Here is a 17,279-nt window from a genome sequence, read left to right on the forward strand (position 1 = left end):
GTGAGCACTTACTATAACAACCATATTTCGGGGAATGGGCCGAATAGGGTTCTGATGGGCCCTTTCGAAACTGCTGTGGCTCGCAAGAATCCGGAAGGCGAGTTCAAGTATACCGTAAGCATTTTTTTCATTTTTTTCCATCTCTTTGATTCTAGTAAATTTTTTTTTTCCAGTATGGTTTTGAACTCCTCCACCTTGAAGACGAAGGAGAGGTTCTGGTTGCAGTGGTTAACACGACCCGCACAAAAAACTTGGGTAAGTTTGTGTCGTGATTCTTGTATCTTTGTTTCATCTCTGTTTGTCTCCCAGCGTCTATGAACCTTTATCTCTGGAATGTTTCTTCGTTCGATAAGCACTGCGTGCGTATTCTTTCAAACGAAGACCGGCTAACTGAAGCGAGGATTCGGTATCTCATGGAACAGTATGCGTTGCTTTTGCTCCATTTAGACCGATTTGATGAGATTACTCGTTGCAGCGTCGACGAGCTAGTACCTCCAACAATTGAGGAGGCACGCATCAAGGCACTGTCACGAATGGAGAAGGCAAAAGAGGAAAAGGCAAAAGCGGCAAAAGAGGACCCATTTTACTCATCCTCTGATGAGGAGGAGGAGGAGGAGGAGGATCGATATTGGAATGAGAACATCAAGGTTTGGTTGAGTTGGTTAACATTTGGGATTCCTTGCTGTGATTACAGCCAGAAGAGTGGCATGTTTGCAAGAACACAACTCTCGTGGCCATCGCTGAGCAGCGGATATTTGTTGCTGGTCCAGGACGCTTCTCAGTTGTTATTGCTGGACCTGCTGGTGCTCGGGTAAAGCCTTACATTCTTACTTGAATCTCAGGGGATCACCCAAATCTTTTTGTAGGTGCTGTCTGAGGCGGACCCGGAAGCCTTGGATATCCAGATTTTTGAGTATGAGGTACATTTTGTCCTTGTCTTGTTTCTTAGACCAACTTTCTTTGCATGCAGCACCGGCTTGCACCCAACGAGTTTCTAGTCATGCTTCCTGAGACTTTGCATGTGTCAAAACTTGACACTGTGGCCTGGAACGAATGGGTTCAGGTTTGTCATGACTGAATACTTCTTGGCAGTGCTAATGACAGTTTGTCATTTCAGAGAGGATATTGGGAAGTGGCAGACAGATTGTGTGAAATGGATGACGCCAGTGAAAGCTCAGTTCTGGTGCTTCACAAGGAGGAATCTCGAGCTACCAACTCCAACAAGGTGATCAATGGGGAAGAACCATCGACGAGCCTTAGCAAGTTACAGAGCGGGACATCGACTCCACATTGAAGTTGCGAATACGACGAGCAAAACGACTGATCCTTGTAGACCGCGGCATATTCGTTTTTTGAGTGCCGAGTATTCGATTTTATCTTTGAACAACTAGGAATTCTCGAGCCCTCTCTCCGTCAAACGAAGGGCCCTCTCTGAGGAATCGGACGCAGTCGAGGAGGCGGAGTGGAAGAAATGCACTTGCAGAGCAGCTCCTTGAGACGCTCGCAACGGTATCCCTAGGGCTCTTCCAGCTTCAAAGCCCTGACACGTCAGCATGTTGGCACTTTTACCAAGAACCCTAAAATTTAAATCAAAGCGGACGGTGGATTGCTCCAGCTCGTGAGATTGTGGTGGAGGGCGATTCGCAAGGATGAGATGGCACCTAATTAATCCCCCAGCGCTCCCACTCGCGATCGGCAGTCTCCACAGACCCGCAAGTCAGTGGCTGCAGCCATCGCCCTGGAACGTCATGAAGAACGTATCTCCTGGATCCTGTCCACCTCGGCGTAAATCTCCGTCGTGTGCGGGTGCGAGAGAGCGTGTTCTTGATGCTAATCACTCTTGCCGGGCTCTTTCTTGATCCCCCTGTCCGTCATGATCCCGTTGTTGATCTTCATGATGATCTCTTCCACGCGCTGCGTCCGCGGAGCACCGTTCTGAGACTTGCAGCAGCGCTAACCACGTTTACCTGGAGCGGCACCATCCACCCCCCTTCCCCAGCATGTCGTGAGCAATGTCGTTCGCGCCCCTGTACTGATTGAGAGCCAGGTATCCCTTCGTCATCGCCGATACCACCTTGTCCTTCGTAGCACACCCGAGCAAGGATCATACTTCCGAACTTCTCCGCCCGACTTTGGCGCTCAGCCCAATCTTCTCCTGGACTAGCCTCTGCAGTTTCTTGGCTTCGTCCACTGTGATGTTCCTGGATTTCTGAGCGACGAGAACGTAAGTGTCCTCGTCCAGCGGCGCTCCTTCCTTGGCCAGGCGCGTTATACTTCTCAAGCCGGCAGGAGCATCGTCGTCCAAGCCTTCATTCTCGAAAGCATTGGATGCTGCCAACTTTTGCGTACATTCTCATCACCGCAAACGTTAGGAGCGAGGGGATTTTTCTCGCCTCCGGTGCAAGCTGCTAGAATCTGTGGCCAGGCATCCTTGTTGAGGAGTTTTAAGAACGCGTCGATCTTACTCCCCAGATCCGAACCCAAACCCTAAACCCTAAACCCTAGGCTATTCTTCCGGGCGTAAGTTTTACTTCCAAATAAGTGGCAGTGTCGGATTTTCTTTCGCTTGTGTGGATATAATACAAGGTCTCGATTGGATCAAACTTCCTGAAAAACAAGAGAACAAGCTTAGGCTTTAAGAAGTTACGATTGAGCTATAGTCTTTACCATGATCGAGTAAATCTCTTCAAACTCTTTGGCACGAGCTATGGAATTCATCGATGGGAACGCCGCAGATGCTTACTCGCCGCCTTGCTTCTTCTCTTCTGCATGAAACAAAGCTCGCCAAAGTAGCAAAAGAGAAACAGGACGACTTGCCTTCGCTCTTGCTGCTCTCCTCGTCGTCAGAGAGAACGGTCTTGTTCCTCTTCTTCTTCGCAAAAGGGAGTGGCTCGTAAAACAAGTTTGCTTGCCTCCTCCCCCTCCCCTCTGTGATGATATTACCTACATCAATTCCTTCGAGGTCTTTTTGCTTGTCTTTCTTTTTTCTCACGGCCTTGAGCTCTACAAACACGAGACACAACTCAGATAAGAGACATTGTCTTGGATTTGATTTACCTTTCTCCGACGAGTTCCTGTTCAATCCCTCCTTTTGCAAAATGCTCTCGAGCTCTTTAATCAGCAAACTCTCCCGCTTTGACTCTGGCACTTGCTTCACCCGTTTGTAAACGGAAGGAGGGATACTGCGAAGAAAACAAAAACAAATTATTACCCGTGTTGTTTGAGCAGCACAAACACATGACTTACTTTATTCCAGAGACCTTGATCATCTGCTTTAGTTGCTCCACGACCTTACTTACAACCGGTTTTGATTCCGGCGGTTTCGCAGCCTTCTTCTGCAATAGATGAATGATCACAGCTGAAGTGAGAGACGAGTAAAAATGTTAACTATACCTTTGACGTCTTCTTCGCAGGACTCTCATCACTATCGGCATTGTATTCATGCAACTTGGGGCAGGAATTTATTTTTGGCATTGATGGTGACTCTTCATTAATGAAAACCTTTCTAATGTAATATATAAATTATAGTTTTACCCCTTCAAGGCATTTGTTGTTATTTGCTAATAGCACTATATATGTGGACGACAACACACCCAAAAACCCTTAGCCATCAATCTAATGTAGTGTTCCAATTGCAAGTCTACACTGAATGCACACATGAAACTTATTAATGGTCTCAAAGGAAAAGAGAAGATTTATATCTTGTGTCATTGTAGCACATATAAAATCTTTATTGAATTTGTTATACATTTCTATGTTTGTATTACAAAAACCAGCTAAAGGAATATGACAATGTATATCCTCCACACAGCCTCCCCGAGTGTTTGAGGTCATCTGGCTCCGCCTCTGCGTCGGATTTGTGTCAAATTCCAACCAGCTGTTTGCAAAGGTTTTGAATCTTTCCTAGAGATCTCGTTCACTTCCAGCAAAACCTCGGTTTGGCTGCGATTAGAATCCAAAAACCGGGAAGCACAAAGCATTGTTCCAGACAAACTCCAAACATCACGAACAAAGTTCTTGTGTGGATTGGCCGGACTTTACTGACAAAAAGTCCAACTAATAAATTGCAAAAGTTTCAATAAATAATCAAAACCAATCTTAGCTCAGTTGGCAGAGAAAGTGTTAGAAATTGGACAATGGAATTTACATCCTGTAATAGAAGTCCGATCTGCAGGAATCAAACCAAGACTTAAAGTTATCCATTGAAAGAAATCTCAACACTACAGTGAAATTTGTTTCTGACTCTAAGAGTTTCAGTGCTGCCTGGGAGGGCGGCCTCAGCAGAAAGCCTTGAAATTTCACGAGGACCAAGATGACAGAGAGGCTAAGGTATAACTCCAGCTCCAGCTGAAGTCCAATAAGGGATGGAACATGCCCATGTAAGCATAAAGTTAAACAGCGATTGCTATACTACATGCAAAATGATATTCATCAGGATGTGTCTAGCACGTCTATAGCGTTGCCTCCTTGAAGCCTTTGAATCCAGGTCTTTGTTTTGCACAGTGAGTTCACCTTTGTTTACATTGTTTTGAGTCATTGTTGTGTTGGAGTTTATTCTTCCAAGCTGGAGTTCTTCCTTGCCTGGATTTTTATCAACTTTGTCAAAGTGTCCACTGTTTACCGTGGAGATTTGCGGTTGATGGCCAATATTCCTTCCTATATCTTTCTGGAGAAGATGCACAAAAAGAGTGCGCCGTTGGTATATGAAATTTCGAAAAATCAAGACGAATACTTTGTATGAATCTGTGGCCTCTGCTCGACGGTATTTATTCGCAGTGCTCAATAGCATCGAGAGCCAATTTTTTTTTACATGGTCACATATACAAATCATTGTTAACTTCCAAAAAGTTGTTTGAGAAGGTTTTGTATCCTGGTTATCTTTCTCAAGGGCCTTAAAATAGCAAACCACACGAATGAAGTTGATGAGGCAGCAAAAATGAGATTAATAAGTTACTAAATGTGTGATAACACTCAACCCTTAGATTGCTGGTTCGATTCCGGCAGATTAAATATTAGTTTTACAATGATAAATCAGGTAGAAGCATAGTATTTAAACCCAGGACCTCAGGGAGAAGAGCCTTGTCTCTAACCCATAAAAGCTTAATTCAAAGAGCAAACAGCAAGCCAGATCTAGGATAGTAAGCTTTTCTCTCATTTTCATTGGCAATAAGAGCGTCTCTTTGTGTTTCTAGTGCGAAGATACTTGAATAAAAGAATGAGGAATGTGTTGATGACAAATATAATAATATAATTTTGATAGGAATTCTGACTAAAGCTCCTCACAATCGTGCTGTGGGCCAAACAGGGAATGAGGAGGACTTTTTATGCTTAGAAGATCAGCCAGTGACGAGAGCCTTGAAATCCAAGTCTGACCCCACCTTATAAGGATGAAAGCTAATTGATCCAGTAGCTTAGACAAAACAATCTTTGTAACATCTTTGAGAAGATCTGAGGCATTAACAATTAACACAACACACTTCTAAGTACAAAAATAATTCAAGGCTTGAGCCTTTTAATCCACAGCCCTTGGGATCACCTTGAATGGAAGTGAATTGAGTCATTGCTGTGCTAAGTTAATTCTTCCAAGCTGGGTTTTTCCGTGGCTGGATCTCTGTCAACTTTTCAAAGTGTGCACTGTTTACCGTGGAGATTTGGGGTTGATAGAGGCTTCCTTTATTGTTGAAATTTCAGTTCTAGAAATGTTTTAAAAAGTCTGATTTATAAGTCTCCGAATTTTCCATGCTGCTTTTCACGGCTCCTCTTCTTTTGAGCTCTTTCACTCAAGATCCACTACTTCACGCCAACGGGTGACATGACATACCGTTGTCTCTGCATGGGTCTATGAATGTATACGTGACCATGAGAAACAATTAAAAATTACAGCTCTCGATGTCATTTCTGCAAATAAATACCAGCGGGCACAGGCCACAGATTCATACCAAGTAGTTTCGTCTTGAGTTTTCACAATTTCAAGTGTTCTATACCAATGGCTCTCATCAAAATTGTCACGGTGTCATTCTTTCTGTGCTTAACTATTATTGGAGTTTTGGGCGATGAGGATCCTCTCCAGGATTTCTGCGTCGAAGATCCAAACTCCAATGTGTTCATCAACGGAGTTCCTTGCAAAGGTCCCACCACAGTCACTGCCGATGACTTCACCTCCACAATCCTTCGTCAGGCTCCAGTCACAAACAACACACTGCGAATCCAAGCCGACTTGATCGATGTCAGACTGTTTCCAGGCCTCAACACGCAGGGACTCTCCATTGCTCGCCTTGCATTCGGTCCATTTGGCGTGAATCCTCCGCACAACCATCCCCGAGCGTCCGAGGTCATCTGGCTCCTCCAAGGACGCCTCTATGTTGGATTTGTGTCAACTTCCAACCGGTTGTTTGCAAAAGTTTTGTATCCCGGTGATCTGTTCATCTTTCCCAGGGGACTAGTTCACTTCCAGCGAAACCTGGATAAGTCGGATACGGTTGCGGTGGCTGCGCTTGGAAGTCAAAACCCAGGAAGGACAGACATTGCTAGAGTGTTGTTCCAGACCACTCCAGACATCATGAACGAAGTTCTGGAGGCAACTTTGCAGGTTGACGAAACTGAGATTGATGAGTTACGACGTGGAGTGAGTCGGACTTGATTCTGAACAAAAGATCCAACTACAAAATGCTTGCAAAAATCTCAATAAAGCTCTTAGTTCAAAGAAGCTCTATTTCGTTAAAGTGGGAATTGTCATTATCCCACTTGTAAAATAAGGTTTCCAAACCTTTATATAGTATATAAATATAACAAAATTCAACTGCATTGAGGCACATGCCATTTTATTTTAAACAAGGAAATGTCTACTCAATCACTTCTCCTCCCCCTGCCACTGCTTCACCTCTCTCTTCTCCTTGTCATCGTCGTCCAATTTCTTTCCATCCTTTTAATATTGGCTTAGTTGCTCCGAGTCTAGGTGGAGCCCAAGTCCCCATTCAATCTTTACTTTCCCCTTATTAATAAAACAACTTCGTAGACTTCCAATAACATGCTGTAACACTTCTAGTATAATGCAAATCCTCTCAAAGAATTGTCTTTTAATATTAATACAATGGCATGGAACCCCATGCCATAATAAGTTACATTTTTAAATAAATACATGCCATCTCAGACTGTTATTTTTTGCCTCCAACGCCTATACAATAATCTTGGAATTTCATCACTCTCCACACTATCAGGATTTAAACCCAATAGTAATGCCATCTCTTCTCTAATACGTCCACGCTCATGTTCAGTGGTCGAAGAACCCATCCGGTTGAGCAGATTATGGAGATGCGGATAGTGCTTGGCTAGACAATATACATGCCATAAATGATGACTGGTGTCTGTCTGATCAAATGGCTTCTGATATACCGTTCCATCTGCCATTTGGTTGATTTCTGCAGCCACCTCTTGGATTGGCCGGTTCTCTATCACCATCGCTTCAAGCTGTTTTGCAAGGTCCCCCAGAACATACGGTTTCTTCTCCCTAGTTTCCATACTGCAAGAGATGGGGTGCACTGCATATGTGTGCGTGTTCGCTGTAGTTTTAATCGGCGAGTCATCGATGATGAGGATTTCACTTGACCTAGCAGTCCGGTTCATCACTACAGCCTCTGGCTTGACGAAGATGGGCTTGCTACCCCTCACATGGACCATAGTCAAGCAATCCTCCTGCGTTAGGAGAAAGTCAAATGGTAATATTACTCGCGTCTGATCGTGCATCATCTGTAGCAACGTTAATGCATTGTGGCGCATCATGGATGTCCAAACTCCCAATTGCAAATTGAACCCGGCCCTCTGTTTTAAGTGTCGCATGGTTATTATTAGATCCCGCAGTTTCTCCCGTGTGATTAATGTGAATCTGTCTCTTTTGACCAACTTGCGACCGCAGGCTTTGGAGGGTGCAGTGACATTCGAGGACGAGCCACGCTCATGGGAGAAAAGGACACCGTTCAGATCAAAAACGATACAGTACTTTCGCCGTGACTCTGAAATGAAATGCGTCAGCATAAAAAATGGTACAAGTCAATTTTACCATCTACAATATTAGCAAATGGTGCTCCCGATGGTCGTTCAGAGGGTTTTGGTTGAGGAAACGTGAAGGGCGGAAATATCTCCTTTGCAATGTGGGGTCAATCGCATCCGATGGCGTGTGGGCACATGCCATTTCAGCTGTAGACTCTGGTACAACTGGCTCAACAGTGGCATGGGGTGGTTCTGATGGCGTGTGATCACACGCCATTTCAGCTGGTGCCTCCGTTGGCAAAGTGGACATGACCGAACAGGCAGCAAGGGCGGTGTAGGGAGGTTCCAACGGCACGTAGTCAGACGATTGGGCACACGTTGAGTCTGTTGGAAATGAGGATATGACCGGCTCGGCGGCTGGGGCGGCCTCATGCGGGTCCAATGGCGCCTGGTCACCGTCAGTTGGATACGTGGACAAGATTGACTCAATGGTATGGGCAGCATCAAGTGGAGCGTGGTCAGCTTGCTTGGCGTTGATATGGATAGTAGCCTCCACCAGCTCTGATGACTCTTGCAGGCAAGTAGAGTCCACTGGCGGATCCATATGCATGTCCAAATATCTCCCTTCGATTGAGATGGTATCCTCCCTACTGGCTACTAAAAACAAACTCATTAGCACATTGAATCGACTATACTGTATTTACCATCAACTGCTATTGGGCGCACTGCTGATTCTGAAGGATTGGACATACATTTCGACCCTTGCTTGGCACTATCCTTCCTCGACACTAAAGGCTAGAGTTTGTATCTTAATTCAACTGAATAATCTCTACTTACCATTTCTTCTGCGACCTACATGGACAATGTTAGAAATGGTAAAAGGTTAGGAATGGATGTACTATTATTTACCTGATGGTTTGTCTTGTATGACCTTCCTCCGCTGCTCTTTGGCCACCTCAGGCTGGCCATCGTCGTCATCATCGTCATCGTCGTTATTGTGATCGTCACCATTGTGAGGACCATCCAAGTCCTCTTCGTCCTCCTCTTCTTCATCCTCCTCTTCTTTGTCCTCCTCTTCGTCCTTCTGCTCTTCCTGCTCATTATCTTTCTCTGGCTCCTCATCCCCCTCCTGCATTTCTTCCATAGGCTGCTCAGGCTGGATGGCTTGTTTTTCCAGGACCATCTTGGGAAAATCATTTGGCCGAGTCTCCATCTCAAAATACAAGACATCCATAGCCTGTTTCAGTGCTTGACCTAGGACCGTATCCTCACCCGACTGTCTTAACATGGTTTCTGCACGTTCTTGCACCCTTCGAAGACGACGAGATGAGAAAAACATGGCCCTGACTTGAAAAGCATCCCTCATCCATTGTACCTCTCCATTGAGATTGGGGAAGGGGAGTCCGCCATAGGAATTTGAGTCAGGAGGTGGTGACTGGCTCCTTTCACTCAGCCCTTGATCTGCAATGAATGGCATGAGCACACACGCCATAACCGCGAGGCATTACCTATCATCTTTTCGTTGCCCTTCTTCCTTTTCGAATCAAACGCCTCTGATCCCGACGACTGTCCAACGTGCTTTCGCTTTTTATGACCACTGTCAGTTTGAGCTTGGCTGGTGCTTGCCTATTTTGCCTTTGAAGAAGTGTCTCCTGCAAGGAATGGCATGAGACCACACGCCATTGCAAATATAATTTGTACCTCCTTTTTTCCTATTGCTTGTCTGTTTGTCCTTCTTCGACGCGCCACCAGTGCGCTTTTCAGTCCTCGTGTCTGAATATTCACAACGATCTATAATCAAAATGGCGTGAGGCCTCACGTGACCTTACCTTGTGCAGGTTGTGAGCTCGGCCTAACATCAGTAGCTGTTAACGCCGTTTCAGCATCTGGGGGTGGCCACGCTCCTGCATACAGAGCTTGTGAGATAACATTTAAACTTAAAGTGCGTACTCACCAGGTTCGCAGAGAAGATACTGTTTTTCTTTGGCAACTGTAATTATATGCTCCATTGAAGTCACCTCTTCAATGGAGTTTGTCATCGCAACACACGGAACACCCTTGAGTAGTGCGGCTCGAAAGAATAGTCCGCCGCAGTTGTACTCGACAACGCATTTGCCCTTGGTGTCACCCGCTATTGCGTTGAAGACCCAGCTGAGCATTTCCCATGCTGCACCTGGAGCTTTCATTGGATTCGAAAGCTCCATAGCCGTCTTCAGTTCCTCAGGCACGGGTAAATTGACCTCCCTCAGATCAATTCGATCGGCCTTGTCGAACGAAGCTAGGAAGTCACTCCAGTCCCACTCTGCTGTAGGACCAATAACAAGGGCGAGTGTGAAGATGCGGACATTCGTCGGTATCTTCTTCTTAGCCATTATCCCATGGATCTCCCGCATCTCCTTGCCTTTCAATCGAGCCTTCACCTCGTTCAAGGCCTTCCAGAACTTGTGATAGGATTCGGAGTCGTAGATCATATAGTGGACTGAAGATTCCACCTCCGCAAGTCCCACCATTAAGTCAATGATGGAGCTGACTTCGTCTGCATGAGTGATCTCTTCGTTTGTGAAGTCCATCACACAAAAGATGCTCTTGACCTGCTCATCTCCGCGGGAAACGATGCTCCTCCACCTTTGATCCTCATTTGAATTCACGTATACCCGGTAAGGTTCTCGATAGGCCTCTGCTGCGGGGTCGAGCTGTTTCTGAAGCCGGCGGTCGACATCCCTCTTAATGAAATTTGGATACTGATCCAACTTCTCAGCTTTACTTTTCGTGGCATCCCGCAGCAGATCGATGAACTTGGGGGCCCCCTTCACGTACTCGTCGATGTCTTCATTTGACAAGTCCAGCTCTTCCATCATCTCTTGCGTGGTGTCGATGCTCACCCTCTCCACGGCCACTTGCTCGAAGATCCAATCCTTCAATAGCGCACGAGCTCTCAGAGTCGTGCACAAGTCCTCGTATGTCACAATATGGCCGGGAGTCATTTTGGTCTTGTTGAAGACTACCTCACCACGTAGAAGAGCATTAGCCACTGTCAGAAGGTCGTCGTCGTCTAGAGACCGCGAGAAACGCAAGGCGTTGAGCTTCAAATCATTGGGCTTCCGGCCGTCCTCCACACCCATTGAGTTTAGCAACTCCCCGTCATGGTACCTCCTCAGCACATCTACCCATTTGTCAAAAACAACTTTTGTCGCGAATAGAATGTTATGGATGCTGAGTGTGTCATTGACCCCCAGTGTTTTCGAGAGAAGACTCGAGAATTCCTGCAATGGAAATGGCGTGAGGCCACATGCTATGCCACATGCAACGAGGCTTACCTGCCAGGCGCTAGTTGCTAGTGCACGTCCTTGTCCTGGTTTTTGTGGCTTCTTCAGTTGAACCCAGAGCTTCTGTGTTCATGCCAATGTCTCGTGCAGACCTGATTTGTAGCACGTTTCTTGCTTGACATTCTGCGCGTGGGAGATGGATATGATAGATCGAAGGGGCGAGTTGCCTTTTATCAGGCGGACAACTCTTCTCTTGAAGACTTTCTTCACCTCCTCGCCCACCATAATATCCAGAACTATCTCTTGCATCGCCAAGCTAGAATGCTGCCCGGAGATGGCATAGAACCAGATGTTCTGATCGTCCAATACCTTCTTATTGATCAAGTTTGGAAACCTCGTCTCGCCCTTCATTGTTTGGTAGTAGGGGATCACGTCTGCGATGTCGGGTGTTACTGGACTTGCCAGCATCTTCTGCTTCAGTTTCTCCACCCACTCATCAGATACTAGCCTGTGGTTGTATTTGCTTTGGATGTCGATACGGCTCACGTCGATTGTATATACTTTGTTGGAATAGTAACAAGTACTATTATCTGCGACGATTTTTGCTGCCTCTTCTTGCTCTTTCTGCTCTTTGCAGCTCTTCTTTTTGGTGGGTGTAGTGTTCGAACCCGAGGCAATGGCATCACCGAGTAGCTTCTTTTTTGGAGTAGCAGAGTCGGACGTCGGCTTGAGCTTGACCACCCTTTTCAGCTTCAGGGTAGTTTCCAGATCGACCCCCTTCCCCTTCGCTTCGCGAACTGGAGGCACTCTCAACGGCTCAATGTTGGAATATAGTTTTTGAACATCGCCGTAGGTGAGGTCCGTGGATTCCATGTGATCTTCATAGACCCGCAGCGTCTTTGAAATTGTGGGCCTCCTGGACAACCTCTCCCTAGCTCCCTCTAGGAATTCCTCATAGCCGCTGCCCCCCTCCGGGAAGCCGCTAGGATGTGCAAGGTGGATCTTGAAGGCGGATGCTGTCTCTACCACAAGTGCCAGTCCATATTCTTGCATGGAACTGCATGGAGTGTCTGTCACTTGGATGAGGATCCCCATGCATTCTTTTCTCCCACCATCTGTGTTGTACAGCATCAGATCCTCGCCTTCCATCCCGAAAGTCCAACTGGTGAGCTCCTCCCCCTTCTCTGCATCCACATTGACAGTGGTTGGAAGAAGAACGCAATTCCTCGCCTGTTCAGAAATGCACAACAATTAGAGCTGACAGATGAAAAGCTAGCAGCTGGAAATAACGTGAGGCCACACGCCATTCACCACTGCATCAGATGTCTTGAGGTTGCATCCTAAGATGGCGTGAGGCTACACGCCATCTGTAACCGGACTGCACTCGAGAGCCCAATCGGTGCATGCCAATGTTGCTACTGAATGGCATGTGGCCTCATGCCATTTTCTACTTGGCCTAAAAGACTTACCATTTGAAGCCGAATGGAGGCCGTGACAATCGAGGCCGGACTCGCTGGCGAATGTGCACTATGTGTGCAGCGGATCGTAGCAGCAAGGCTACTCTGCCACTTACAGTTGGAGAGTGGCGCTGAAATCTCCCGGGACGCCAAGTGGGCTGCGTGTGGGTGGCGGAGTGGGCGGCGGAGTTGGCGGCGAAGTTACAAACTGGGTGTGTCTTGAAATGGACGCCAATGCACACGAGCGCGATGCGAGCGCGAGTGTGATGCAAGCGCGAGTGGACGCCGATGCACACGAGAAACCTGTAGAGAAGTGAGCGTGATCGCGAGTGGGAGCGCGATGCGAGCGGGAGCGCGAGTGTGATGCGAGCGCGAGTGCGAGTGTGATGCGAGCGCGAGTACGAAGCAAAATGCAAAACCTAACCTCACACGCGCGAAATGTCACAACGGTTGGTAATCCCGCCACGTCATCATTCCTCGGACTTGGGCGCCACCATTAATTTCTGGATTGCCGTGCGCATGCAAGCATGCAAAATCCAAAAGAAATCCGCAACGTCATCATTCCTCGGACTGCATGCATGCGAAATCCAAAAGAAAGATCATGATTGGGATATCATTTAATACCCTCGCTATATTTATACCATGCATGATTGGATATTCCAAAGCATCTTGTATTTCCAAAAATGGCAGATGTTCAGGTAAATAAAGAAATTCTATCTGTTTCTATTTTTCTCTCAAATCAATATTATAGCGTGTGGGCTCATGCAATTTTGAACCAAAGAAACCCAAAAAACGTTGGACCCAAAATATTTTGAAAAAACCCAAAAAACCCTAAACATTTTAAACCCAAAAATCCAGGCGTCCTGTGGCGTTATTCCTTGAATGGCGTGTGGGCGCATGCCATTTTCAGGGCCAAATGCTGAATGGAGAAAATTCCCTTTCAGTGCAAATGCTGCAAGAGGCAGATGCCGAGCACAAAGGACTGTAACTACCTCACATGACACAGATAAACTTTTCTCTATTTGGGAAAGATAAACTTTATAGCGTGTGGGCTCATGCAATTTTGAACCCAAAAAATGCACCAAAAAATTCTCGGCGTCATCTGGCGTTATCTCTTGAATGGCATGGGGCCGCATGCCATTTTCAAGGGCACATAGGAGTATATTCCTAGGATATTCTGACACGCGCGAGATTTTTTTGAGTTTTCTGGAGATCCAACCGTTAGATCGCAACTAGATTTTTCAAAATGGTATACAATGTCTTTCTTGATGACCCTGCAAAGAAGCATCTCGATCGGACACCACATGAGACCACACGAGCCTTACAATGTTTCAGGGGCATTTGCCATAGATCCGACCGTTATTTTGCTCCAAGATTTTACAGTTTGGTGTGCATTGACCTTTCCATCGACACTACAAAGGGACATCACAATCAGATGCGGGATCACAAGAAACTAACTTCACTAACTCTGGTTTCACCAAGATCTACATAAAGAGTTATGAAATGAAAGGACCCTCTCTATTGAAATGTGTTTATGGTCCTAGTGACATATCAAAGGATTTTGCATTAAGTTCTGTATTTGCATGTTTATCAAGCTACTGAATTGCTAAACCCTAAACCCTAAACCCTAAACATGTGGCAAATGTTGCGTGAAGAAAGATGCCCTTTCTGGGCAAATACTGTAAGAGGTAGATGCCGAGCAGATGTATCTCAGGCTAGCGAAGGGGACAAACGAAAGCTAGCTATAAACATGACGGGATGCAAATAGATTACTAGGCTGGTCCTGCGAAAATCAAAAACCATAATTGAAAACATTGAAAATGCAAAAAGAAAGGTTTATAATATTTTTGAATTTTAAGCAACCAAAGGAATGTAAGTAGGGCATGTGTTTGTAAGTTTAAAAATGCCTCAACCACTTAAATTCCCAAGTAAATAAAGCTGTTTCTATTTTTGGTACAGGTAAACTTTATAGCGTGTGGGCTCATGCAATTTTGAACCCAAAAATGCACCAAAAAATGCTCGACTAGCATTATTCTTTGAATGGCGTGTGGCCTTATATTGCCATAAATGGACGTACACACAGAGCATAATTATTCCTTTACACGGCGAATAATCTTGGCGCGGATCGCTGACATGGCATGGCAAAGTTCGAATCACTGACATGGCACAGCTGGATCGAGGCAAGGACATGATGTGACAAAGTTCAACCTCCGACAGCAAAGTCTAGAAGCTACTCAGTTTGAAATTTGTCAGAGGAGTCATAAGATCTGGTTTGTCAGAGGATTTGATGTGACATTCAAGCGTGTGTTATTTTTGAATTCTCGAACTCATTCCTAGGTCTATCATTTTTGTGCGCCGTGTTCTTGGTTCCGCTGAGCGCAGTGAGCGCTACTTGTGTAAGCGGCGTTGTGGGCTGTGGTTTATGCGTCTACGAGCGATTGCGGCATTGCGAGCGGCAGTTTATGCGAGTGGCAGTTTGTGCGAGCGGCGCTACGAGCAGTTGCGGTGTTGCGAGCGGCACTACGAGTAGTTGCGGTGTTGCGAGCGGCACTGTCTTTGGTGTGGCTACCGCTTCCTCTTGATATTCGGCACTTGTGCTTCCTGGTATGTTCACCATGGAATGGCTTAGGACCACATTTAGAAATGGCATGAGGCCACATGCCATCTTGGGCCCTTGCAATTTCATGACTAGCGTATTGTCATGTATGTTTTTACTTGCCTGCAGCTGTGTGTATATCAAGATGGCATGAGGCCTCATGCCAATTTTGTGAATGCAAAATTTCACGTGGGTGTCAATAGCATGTTTGAATAATGGCATGTGGCCTCATGCTATTGAGGTTGTTTGGTATGTTATGATTTAGGTTATTCTCCAATCATTTTTTGTATGGTCTTAACTTCTTTTCTGCACTTTCAGAATGGCCTTCAGGGTTGGGGAAAAGGTTTACATTTTGAATGGTGGGAAGAGAGTTGCAAAAGGGACCCTTGTGTCTATGGATCGGAACTTTGTTATACACTGTCAAAGGCTTGGGGAGGGCAATGCTGCTGTATCAGTAGAGACTGTCTTCGATGGGAATGTGGTCGCTATTGAACGAGGAGAGATGGTCGTCGAGGTAAATGTTGTTGTTGCCTTGAAAAATCTTCAGAAGAAAGCAGATGTTGGGGACAGCGCAAGTGCGACGCATGTTCCCTCCGTGGATCTTAAGAACCGTGCTACATGGATTCAGGCGAAGGTGTTTCTAAACAACCCCGAGGGGGAGGTGGTAGCTGAGGGCTTAGCCACAGTTGTCGATCCAAGAAATGCGGTTGCTAATCAAGAATTGGGCTGGGATGATATTGGAGTTGCGATTTTAGAGGTTGTTGACACAGAAGAAAACAGTCTGACTATTGGAAGCATTGTGCGGTGGAAATTGAGGCACTTAGTGTTTGAGAATGTGAAGGATTCACAATCAAACACCACTACAACTGATGACAGAACATCTCTTCATGGGAAAAGAAAGTACACCTTCCTAAAGCGCAGCCAAAGGGATCTGAGCAACGAACCGAAAAGGCAGAAAATGGCAATGGAAGTTCGAATGGTCTCGACAGTTGCTTGTTGCAAGAGGAGCTGCTGTCAACATGCTGATTGGGATGCTATTGAAGAGGAGAGAACAAGATACAAGACATTGTCCTGGAAGGCAGCTCGCAATTTTGTGTATGAGGCATTACGGTCATCTGTTGATGCTTCAGAACATCAGGTGGGGGGCATGGTCTTCCAGAGGGGTTTGGTCTGCATGAAGGCATGGAGAATCATTTATGGAGTCCCTCGAACCACATTCTAATGAATCAAAACTGAGTTCGAGGAACAAAGGGTTCAACAGGCAGTCCATGGGAACGACGGTACGCACAAAACCAGGGGTCATGTTGTATATGGAGAGGCAATCTTCAAGAGGTTTGTCGAGACATGTAGCGAGCAGCAACCACATAAAACCCGCCTCTTGGAAGATGGAACACGAGACACCCAACGAGTTCTCCCTTCCATGTATACCAAGGGGGCCATATTGGAAGATGTGAATCGGGAACTCCAGAGTAATGGCTACAGGAAGCTGAGCCAATCTAGATTTAGTAGATTGTGGAGCAACAGGTTCAGGGATGTGAGTATAGGAAAGTACTCCAGCTTTTCAAAGTGTGACGAGTGCACTGCTATCAAAATGGCTTTGTCGAAGAATTCTTGCAGCGCTCAAGAGCGAGAGACGTTGGTTAGAAGGCGGCTCGACCACAACATCGAGCAGAGAAGCTGCAGGACTGCATATTATCATAACAGGATTCTCTCCATGGAGAGACCTAACTCTTACCTCTGCATCATCCACGACAAAATGGACTAGAAAAAGACGTGCTTACCTCGACTCAATCCTGCCCCCAAGGCAATCTCTTCATCCATGCAGCTGCCTGTGTCTCTGTTTGGCATAATCACTCATGGGCATGGTGCCCAGAACTATGGGAACTTCTTTGTACCTCTATGGGGTGGCGGGGGTGCAAACATGATGATTGCGTCCCTAGCAAAACACTTAAGGTCTCTGCAAAGTGCGCAGAC

The 17,279-nt window shown here is 46.1% G+C and overlaps 1 protein-coding gene across 1 annotated transcript in view; it reads left to right on the forward strand.

The window, feature by feature from the left end:
* Positions 1-5,986: 5,986 nt before the first annotated feature.
* Positions 5,987-17,279, forward strand: part of LOC112351081 (germin-like protein subfamily 1 member 19) — a 13,894-nt gene continuing 2,601 nt past the window's right edge. Inside the window, exon 1 of the mRNA XM_024688257.1 lies at positions 5,987-6,625. Coding sequence (XP_024544025.1) covers positions 5,987-6,625 — 639 coding nt within the window. The remainder of the gene's footprint in view (positions 6,626-17,279) is intronic.

The sequence above is a fragment of the Selaginella moellendorffii genome, unplaced genomic scaffold, assembly GCF_000143415.4.
Source record: "Selaginella moellendorffii unplaced genomic scaffold, v1.0 SELMOscaffold_57, whole genome shotgun sequence".
In the NCBI taxonomy this organism is placed as follows: domain Eukaryota; kingdom Viridiplantae; phylum Streptophyta; class Lycopodiopsida; order Selaginellales; family Selaginellaceae; genus Selaginella; species Selaginella moellendorffii.